This window comes from Dioscorea cayenensis, chromosome 4 (assembly GCF_009730915.1).
Source record: "Dioscorea cayenensis subsp. rotundata cultivar TDr96_F1 chromosome 4, TDr96_F1_v2_PseudoChromosome.rev07_lg8_w22 25.fasta, whole genome shotgun sequence".
Classification (NCBI taxonomy): Eukaryota; Viridiplantae; Streptophyta; class Magnoliopsida; order Dioscoreales; family Dioscoreaceae; genus Dioscorea; species Dioscorea cayenensis.
Window position 1 is genome coordinate 12,557,782 of NC_052474.1, and position 10,491 is coordinate 12,568,272.

The 10,491-nt window shown below is 34.7% G+C and overlaps 1 protein-coding gene across 1 annotated transcript; it reads right to left on the reverse strand.

Moving 5' to 3' along the window:
- Positions 1–1,401: 1,401 nt before the first annotated feature.
- LOC120259093 (glycosyltransferase-like At2g41451) lies at positions 1,402–9,293 on the reverse strand. The gene is made up of 11 exons (XM_039266630.1): positions 8,859–9,293; positions 8,341–8,490; positions 8,146–8,198; positions 5,516–5,624; positions 5,063–5,197; positions 4,938–4,982; positions 3,271–3,458; positions 2,957–3,098; positions 2,581–2,627; positions 2,186–2,273; positions 1,402–2,082 (listed from the first exon to the last, which is right to left on the reverse strand). Exons 1-11 carry the CDS (start codon positions 9,213–9,215, stop codon positions 1,780–1,782), a joined length of 1,617 nt encoding a protein of 538 aa, XP_039122564.1. The 5' UTR covers positions 9,216–9,293; the 3' UTR covers positions 1,402–1,779.
- Positions 9,294–10,491: the final 1,198 nt, after the last annotated feature.

Genomic DNA, 10,491 nt, shown 5'->3' on the forward strand with positions numbered 1-10,491 from the left:
CTCTTACTAGTTCTCTTTCTGTTTTGGCAGTCATTCCTGGTTTGAATTTAGCTTTATACATTCTTTTGTGGAGAATCAAGACATAAATTTTTTCTTCCTCTTTGTTTTTGTGTTTTTATTTTTCTGGGATCATCATAGGTTGACATCACAATGATTCCTGAAGTGAGCGACTTTAATCTCTTGCCTATTGTTCTCTCTAATCTAGAGCTATACCTGAATGATTTCTTGCTTGACTTTGAAAATACCAAGAGAAGTCTGATCTTTCATCTATGCCTGACATGCGGTATTTGTTTGAAAAGCCTTGAACTTCTATATCTACTCATTGTAATTAGATTTGTTGCTTAGTAAATTATTTCAATTCAGATGTAAAATGAGTCACAAATACAGGATTTTGACTCCAAGGTAAGTCAGTCTTGCAAGTCAAATCCCATCTCTTCAGCCAGATGTGGATTTTGAAATCTATTCCAGTTCATCTTCCTAGTATTGATAGACTTTGAAAGGAGAACCATATGCCATGCTGTGTGTAAATCATTTCTTTGTGTGGGTTGAAATTTCGATAATGTTAAATTATGAAAAGCTAATGAATAGGGGCGCCCTCACTGGGTGGTTAAGCAAAATGCTTTGACATGGTCAAACCTTGTATTACTTCTGGGGTTCTAGCCCCCTGAAATTATCAGCTGTATGTTGAAAGGCCCCAATGGTGCTTGCAAAATTTTATGGTTGATGTGTATCAGGGCAAACAAAAGCCCATCGGAAAGAAAATTCTTCTATCTTGAAATTGGTTGACTTACCTTTCTTTCCTACGCATTCCCATTTCTCCGCTTTCTCTGTGGGGCGTATCCACTTTCATTTCTGATGGAACATAGGATGTTGTGATACTGTTGATGAAAGAAGGTTTAGATCTTAAGAGGAAGCATCGATTTGCATGATATGTATTACAAATATTTCTAAAAAGACAGGCAATACCTGAGTTATGCATTTATATGTATATATATTTGATATTTTCCTCAATTTGGTTTTCTACGTGTACACAATATACTAAAATTACCAAATATGATATAACAATTAAACAAAATTAACATGCATTTAAAGGGACTTCGTTTGAAAACAAGGGGTGTTGTTATAGATTCTTTAATAAATTGAAATGTTAATCGTTTTTTAAGTTTAACAACAGCAATTTTGAATATCTGAAAAATGTGTAAATACTTTATTAATAAAATAAAATAATAAAATAAAATTAATAAAGAAAGCCTTTTCTTATAATGTTCTAACAACAAAGACAACAGAAATGTTGTATAATGGGAATTACACTTACCAATCATCAAGAACAAACAAAATGCAAGTGACAATAGTAAATAATAAATTTATCAGCAGTGAAAAAGGGTTATGATTATGAGGGTATTAATCAAAAAGGTCATTGCACAATGTTTGTATATATGGCTAGCTGAGAACCAAGCCTTGTCATTACTTTCTCTATACAATAAAACATCATCATCATCAACACACTCAGGACTCCCCTGCCCAGCACCTGTCATACACTCAAAATATCATGTCTGAGTTAACCAGCAATGACCAATCTCCACTCTAACAACTACCAAAACTACCAGTGATGCATCGAAGAAAAATATAGTATGAACCGGACCGCTTGGATAATCTGATCGGGAAGAAGCACCCATTAATGGAAGAAGAATGAACCACATATCCTCACAAACACTGCATCGAATTCCCAGCTCGAATATGTGAATCCAAGATATCTACCCATTATCTCTGGTTGGTTTCTCAAGTCAGTGCGTGGAGCTCATCCAAGCCTGGAGGTGACAACGGTGGAATAGCCTTCAAAGAGTTGTCCGCAACCTCCAAGATTTTCCTCGCAGATGTCTGGATCTCTCTGCCTCCTGTTCTTGTGTGAGAGCTATCCGATATCGATTGAGATCCACTGCCTCTTGAATTGGATATTAGTGTAGAGGAGTTATTCTTTGTTTTAGGTTCCAATGATGGCAAAAGGCTTCCCTTAGAGCGCATCTGTGCAGATGCTATTGCCGAGCTAAACACACCTGACTCTCTCAGACCTTGAACAATAGACTGGTAACATGAGAGGTAAATCATATTAGAACGATCGGTGGTTGGGGAGAATTAGAAATGGTATATTTATTCTTAATTCTGAGAAAAAAAACAGAGAAATTACCATTGGTGCATATATTCTGGTTAAAATACCCTTCCTCATAAGCTTCAGATTAAGTTCTTTGTCAGTCCATACAACATGTTCACGAAACCTGACAATGAATATGATTTCAGCAAAATAAAGGCCACAGAAATTCAATTTCATTCTCAAGATAATTTGTAAAAGATCCCTTTAATTCTTTCACATCATCAAGCAAAAAACCGGATGATAAATTATGAAAATTGTGCACTTGGTAGGAAAAAATTATCATGTGTTGTTGCTTCTGTATTTATAGAGATGGGTGCTATTTCGTTTGACATGTGTGCAATCAAATGTATCCATCCAAGCAAGATAACATAAATTGACAAACAGCCAGATTCTGTGGAGGAATTAATATAAATGAGCAGTTAAGAAATTACCAGCGCAGCATTTCTTCTTCAGTTGCAGTTGACGCGATGATAAATGCCTGAAAACGCAAGTATAGACATTGTTAGAGTGGGCTCAGCATTTAAACGAAGTTAGAATCTTTTTTTTTCTTCTAATGTAAGTGCACAATCATTGTTAATATCACTGGATAAATGAAAGAATACTATGGCTTACATTTATCTGATAACATAAACTATGTGTCAAAAAGTTATAGAATGCTAGACATTTAACCATAAGGACTGCAAAGCTATGACCCTCATCATATAGAAAATTTGTGAGCGGATTGTGATAAAATGATGATTGCTGCTAAACAATTTTTATGGTTGGATATAACAAGAATGCATAAGTTGTAAAAGATAAAACACTCACAGATCTATCGAAATCCAACATAAAGCATCTTTTCACATCTTCCTTTGTTGGTTTGCAGCCACATCGATCACGCCTAGAAGTCAAATCTGAAAACTTTGTGTATGTGAAATGCAGGACTGCAGCCTCCTCCAGTTTGATTTCACTAACAAATATTAAATAACATTAGATATTACCTTTCAAGGAGTAGATTTTTCAAATCTCATAAAGCAATTTTGAGGCACACTAATATGAGAAAATCATTGAAACCAAAGAATACAACAAATTAACAAAATCAAGTAACAAAAGACTACAAAGACATAAGATAACTATCTTACTTCGGGGTCTTCATATAGTTGTGCCATCTATGAGCACCATTTGGGCGGAGGTGATCTTGAATCCGTGCAGCTGATTTTCCATTGCCATATGTGAGAAAATAATTAGGATTACCACGTGTTGCTTCCTTGTACATGCCGAAATATGTTTCCTTTAGGAGATGATCATAGTTCTTCTTAAACATGGAAACCTATTCACAAGAACAATGTATGTGGGTAAGGCTGGAACAAACTTTTGCTGCAAATTTTGAACCGAGACAGAATCAAATAGGGCCCCATTCATCTGAATAGTTGATCAAATATCAAACACCAAGAAAGCAGACCTCTGACAAGACAGCGGACCAGATGCATACACCAACCTTATATTTGCATGATATGTACCGATAGTACAGTAATATAGTTTGTGTTATGATTCTTATGACATAATATATGCCTATCAAAGTAATTTCATTTTCAGACATGCAGCAGAATGTCGCTGCCTCAATAATTCTTATTGAACTATAACTGGCTTAAAATTTTAAGGTACTATTCACATAACATGAATACTGATACAAGAAGCAGGATGTGACGCGGTTTACTATACAAGCATAGGAAACTAAAGAAGAGTTTACAGAATAAACATTCCACAAACCATCTGCCATAGGCAATGCTCTGAATGCAGCTTGTTGAGTTAAATATGAAGATGTCCTAATGTCGAGCAACATATCTATTCAACACTTCGCACTGTGGTCCCAATTTACTTGAAAGAGAATCCTACTTATCTTTAGATGCATACTCTGCCATAGCTATGGCATTGCAGTGAATACACAATAAAATAAACAGAAATGCTTATCGATCAAGATCAGCATTCCATGGAAGACCATTGACATGCTATGGCAAAATTCTTCACAAAGATCACTGAGTCCAAAAGGGAATCACAGTCGTCAAAACTACAGTAGAATATGCCTTTAGCCAATTTTCAATTAATTTCCCACAAGTAAGACATTATTTTGATCAAATTAAGCTTTACAATCCAAGCAAACTTGCTTAAGAGTATATGAACACAGTTAACAAATCATGAGCTGGTTAAACAGCACAAGCTAAAGATAATTCAATTAACAAGTGACCATGATGTTATAATATGATAAGTGATGCAATATGGAACTTCAAGTTTATTCAACTGGAATGTACAACAACAAGTAAGAAAACAAGAAACCACTGTGATAGAAAAGCAACCAACAAAAGGCATGAGTTGAAGCTCTTATCTAAGATCTTAATGATCTTATATTAACTTGCTTTTGTGTTCAGAACCACAATGGGATCATTGGAGAACATTTCCTTGTCTAGACTCTAGTCTTTGGATAATTTTCCATATCTTGGGTAGTGCTTTCTTAACAGGTACTTTAAAAGCACTGATTAAGTACTGATGAGACAAAAAGTAAGGTCTACAGAAAAAAGCATCATCTATGAAGCTCATATTTCTCATTTTAAGTTTTAAGCTACCTAGTTAGGATCTGATCAAACTCATATAGATTGGCACCATGTTAGCGATGCTAAATATGATTCAATTTTAATCATTACGATATAAAATATGTAGAATTCCAACAGAAGAACTTCAATGCAACAATATTGGCTAAATAATTGTGATGATTCCAAATACAAAAACAATAAAATATGTGTGATGGGTATACCTCACTAAAGGGGTCTTTTATATCATCTTTCTCAATGCTGCTTTCCTGAAATAAACAAGGCAACCAGATTGATAAAATGGCACTCCCTTTACTCTCTGATATGGCAGATAAGTTGCACCACTTACATAATTTGGAAAGATAACCATATCAACATTGTTGGGCACATCTGACAGTAATCTCTTTAAAGAATATTCTTGGGAACCAGCTGGATGTATCAGCTCATCAGTATCGAGATGGATGATCCAATCCATACCAGCATCCTGCGGTGGGAAGAAGCAATGTTGAGTTTCTGTTGTATAATAAGAAAACTAACCAGCTCAATGTGCTCTTAAAAAGTATCCCACAACATGAATGACTGATAAAGTAAATGATGAAAAAAAAAACAAACCAGAGCAAACAGCAATACTATTGAGATTTATATCAGTAGACTTTAATTAATTGTAGAGAAAAAAAAAAGTTAAAATTTGAGAGTATATGCACCACTGGAAAGACTGAACTAGTTAACACAGCTCACCTAACAATAAACGTTACTACAGGATAAAAAGCAATTGCAAGATACAAATAGTTAAAAGGCATACCCGTGCCATAACAATAGCCATCTCCATATTCAGTGACTGTTTCACAAACAACTCATAATTGCAGGGCTTGTAGAAAAATCCAGCCAACCAAGTTTCATTCCAGATCCGACTGCATGGCAGGAGAAAATTTAGTAAAACTGGTAAAACACTAGTTAAGCATTTCTCAAGTACTCAAATGCTACATTTCATAATAAAACCACCACAAAAAAGAACTCTATTGCTAAGGTAACAAGCTGGAGAAATTACGACTAGAGCAAATACCATTTGGGTTGCAGCCCTCATATCATTTTAAAACATAATACTGGCATCTAGATGTTATGCAATAAACCAGGTTAGATCATTTCTGTTGAATTTTATAGTCAAGAGAGTCAATTTAATGCTTATGGATGTAATAGCATCTCTCATCAGAAGGATATTGTCCACTTTATGTTGCTTTCAATAGCATAATTACATCACTATTGGGTAAAACATCCTAGATTTGGGGGCTTTGCTATAAAAAGAATAGAGGAAGTTTGTCCAATTCTAATAACTTTACTACTTAAAACCAAGCTTTATATAGAGGTCTTCGAACCACCTCTATGGCAATTAAGTACCATTATTTGCCAGAAGAATAGACAACCTAACAGAAGGTTTGCTCAAATTGATGATGAAAATCTGAACTTCAAAAAAAAGGTGGTCTCAAGACCTTGTGCAATGTTAGCCATTGGATAGATTTAATTGTAAGATTGTAACAATTGGTCAGCAAAGATGCCGTATCTCTAATGCCTTGTAGATGACTTGCAAGTGACAGGTCTTGCAACTCAGACTGCCAGAAGATTCACATATTTCTAACGAGTGGCAAAGTATTTCCTAAAGAAGAGAAGGAAATCAATTGTTTACCTTATGACTTATGCCACTAAGGCTATAATCAGGCATTAGAGCATGGGGAAATTAAACTACTTAAGATATGTTTGGAAAACACCTTAGAAACAACCACTTCAAATAAAAATAAAAAAAGAATTAAAGAAAAATACAAATCAGAGGTTGATTAAGATGGTGCCTGGTTGAAGTGTATCTTGCCTTTCCGTTGAAACAGCATACCTGTTATTATCGCATAAAGTAGTATTATATAATACTCATGGTTATTTTTATTTATCATTTCTTAGGTGTTTATTATCCTTGTTAATTTAAAAGGGTAATAATGTCTTTTGAGGCCATACTAATAACACTAATTCTTTTGTTCTCCTTAATCCTTATGAGTGTGGAGGCCTCTATTGTGTATTTGGAAGACTACTTTCGAGTTTCAAGATCCAGTAATGAATTTCGGGTTCTCTTGTTCTTTAATTTGCTTAGTTAGGTTTGCGTCCAATATTATCTACATGAACTTTTCAATAAATTATAATAAGATGAGAACTTTATTTGCATTATAGGTCGTGGAGTAGATAAATTATACCAGGGCAAGAAAAAAATAAGATTTATCCTAAACCAACTTTTGCTTATTAAGACCAAAAGGAATGGTCCATCTCGTATTCTAAAGACCACAGGCAATCACTTAGTGGAAAGGAAATGGTCAAGTGATGACAACAAGGCAGACTTAGAAGCAGACATCCTTTCATGTTTCCTTGCCGAACAACTGTCTCTTGAGGTTGAGTGCAAATAACCTGAGAACCAAGCAATTGATCTATGTCTCTTTATTAGAACAAAAAGAAAACCAGGGAAACAATATTAGGATATCCCTGTTTATGAGCATGGCATCCAATAAGCTAAGAGTATAGGTTCAAAGGAAAGAGCCTTATGTCCTTCAATTCATCTGTCTTTCCATACGAAGAGTAAAGGTAGGAAAACAGATGTGCCTAACTAACTATTTCATGCCATAATTTCTAGCAAGCAGGACGTTTTGGAGTATTGTCTCTTGTCTTGGCAGGGGATTTAGTTAATATACTATACATAGTACAGGGGGAAAATTTTCAAATATGTTCAATTTCAAGATGCAACAACATAATGAATGGTACACATTAAATGGTATCTATATGTGTATTGTAATCATGTACATGACCAAAATGAATCAAGTGCATTCATGTACTTTCTAAAAGTACAAATTTTGAATAAAACAAGAAATTCACTTAAGAAAGTTCCCTCTAGAAATATTTTGGTTACTTTATTATTTACTTATTCCCTTGAACATGCATTCAAACATAAAATCAAAATTTGTATTCCATTGACAAACATAAGCAGGCAAGGGAAACTGGTTTATTAATAAAAATTCTCTTTGCCCATCATGCCAACCCCATTTTCATTTCTTTAGAAACACTATCTCAAGATCTGGAAGGTTCATTTCTATAATCCTCTCTTCTTTTTTTCCCATGAAGGAGCAAAACAATACCCTAGTTAAAATAATCCATTTATATGGAAAGAAGAGTCACTGATGATATATAAGTCTCCAGACGCTCACATGTGGGCAGATAACATAAATGCAAGGGCCCATGCTGCCTAATCACTGGCAATCATACTAAGAAACTAGCTGATGAAGTTTGATAGGTGCCATCATGAGGAACGACTATCATGCACAACACTGTAGTGATAAAAATAGCAATGGATCTCACAGAGACAATATGAACAATTCACATATACAAGCAGCAGAAATATCCTACCTTCTAGCTTGTTTCTCTTCTAGCTCCTTAGTTCTGTATATGATTTTCACACCCTGCCACAGCAAAAATTAAGTACTCAGTAAACTACTGCAACACTATTATTAGCCTAAGGAAAAAAATATCTGATCAAATTAAGTATAGCAAGCCATGCATAGATTCTCTTTGGAAAGATAGATAATAAAGCAATAAGCTTACTGGAATAGACTCAAGGACCACAGTAACATTTGGTTTTGCAGCCTTTCCTTCCACAAACAGGTAGAAGGTTGTGACACCAAGGACTTTGTGGTAAAACAGCCATGGAAGAATCTGTTCTAAACTGGCAGAAGTGCTTGATATGATACATATCTGCATGTTTTCAGCAACGAAATGAAAGTGAGAAGTTAGCCGACCCTATTCAACATGCAAATTAAATTCAAGAAATCAATCACACAGAATCATCAGGTTCAAATCGATTGAATAAATCAAATATTGCAGTTCAAATATATAAAATTCCTATTTTTCTTGGAGTATTGAGCATAACCTATAGAACTTCCTTCAAGATTCCGATGAATTTAAGTTTGATTGGAAAAAAAAAATCATTTCAATGCAAAATTAAGAAGATTAGAAGGATTTGACGACATACATAAACAAGAACAACTATCTAAACTGATTAACGGATCCCCTAATACCAAAGATCCACCAAAAATTATACAAATCAAAGTCCAAAACCTCACCTTGGGCTTCAGATCTGAGTTGAAATCGAACTTCCAACCCCGGTAATACGGGAACGATGGCGACGAACTATGCCCCAAGATCTCAACACAATCCGATGACCCGGCGGCCTGGGAATGAGAACCCGACGACGAGAAAAACGTCTGGGAGGATCCAAGAGGGCTATTCTCCATTCCGGGGAACTTCTGGGTGTCGGCCGGCCACCGAGCGGCGGGGTCGTCAAGCCCACCGCGCCATTGGAGCACGAACGCGAAGACCGCCAGAGAGAGCGGCAACACCGTTAGGATGAGGAGGAGGCGAGAGGCTAAGGAGCCTGAGGCCGCCGGCGATGGCCTGAGGGGCGCGCCAAGGCCCGCCATCGGAGAGATCGGAAGGAGATGGGTGAGCTTTATTGGTAACTTTTCTTGGTCTAAAATGGCATAATGGTTGTAGTTACAATATTAATCAGAAGCTCAGCATTAGGAATTATATATATATATATATATATATATATATAATGGTAATATATATATATATATATTATTATACAGTTTTTATTTTATATACATAAATGAAAGGAAATATTTCTATATATATATATCATAATAATTTTTCATTTTTAATGTAGCATTTTTTTTTTACTATATTTTTGGTTTAAAATCTCCTAAAAATTTGCATTTGATTTGTCAGTGCATAAATTGTGTTTGATGATGTTGCCTTAAGAAGGCAAAATATATAAATTTTATTCAATTTATACATCGAAATAATGTTTTTTTCCTTATTTGAGGGATCAATATCAATAATTATCTTGATTATCGATAATTTTAAATAAATTTTGATGTGAATGTCGTCATTGTTTTTTATTGTTATAGTAAGTATTAAATGTCTTCATTGTTTTTTATTGTTAAAGTAAGTATTAAAATCGTCATTTTAAGAATGTTTTATATCTTTGATTGTGATATAACAATTGTAAAAATTACTTTTCTTTTATGTCCAAAAAATTAAACGTAATAAATGTTTATGTAAATATTTCAATATTTTCCAAGCTGGGGTGGGAGGAATAATGAGCTGTTTAGTACTTTCTTAATATGTCTACTCATTAATATATATATATTTACGTGGGTCACTATACCTGTCCACAAATGATGAAAAATTAGATATGTTAAATATAATAACATTATCCTATAATTATATACAGTGGCGGAACCAGAAAGCAAAAGAAAAAAGGTGTCATATAAAAAAAGGAAAAATTACTATTTAACCCTCGTGAATTTCAAATATTTCCCAAACAGCTCCTCCAAAGTTTGTGAAACTCGGACGATCCCTTAGTTATTGTTTAACTTCCTTTTTACCCCTACCGATTCACTTTAAATGGGTTCAGTATTTGCGAAATCCGTTTTTGCCTTGAAAATGGTGGGAGTGTCCAATCACATCATGTCCAACCTTTATGTTGGGCTTTACGCTTCTTTACGTTGAGACAATGTTTAGAAGTTGCATTACATCTTCTTGTTCTTCTCCTCATTTGGTTTTGTTCGATTTCGAGTTCTCTGGGTTTTCATGTCTGGTGAGAATTTCTTTGTTCTATCACTTTGACCATTCTATGGGAGGGAGGGAGTAATAGAATTTATAAACAATGCATGTTTATTATGGAGAGTT

Excerpts from the sequence above, each read along its gene's own strand:
- LOC120259093 (XM_039266630.1), bottom strand. The coding sequence starts at position 9,215 with ATGGCGGGCCTTGGCGCGCCCCTCAGGCCATCGCCGGCGGCCTCAGGC. Across the intron at positions 4,983-5,062 it reads TGGTTATCTTTCCAAATTAT|GAAAGCAGCATTGAGAAAGA; the intron begins GTAAGTGGTGCA and ends TGTTTATTTCAG. Across the intron at positions 2,274-2,580 it reads GAAGAAGAAATGCTGCGCTG|GTTTCGTGAACATGTTGTAT; the intron begins GTAATTTCTTAA and ends ATTCATTGTCAG.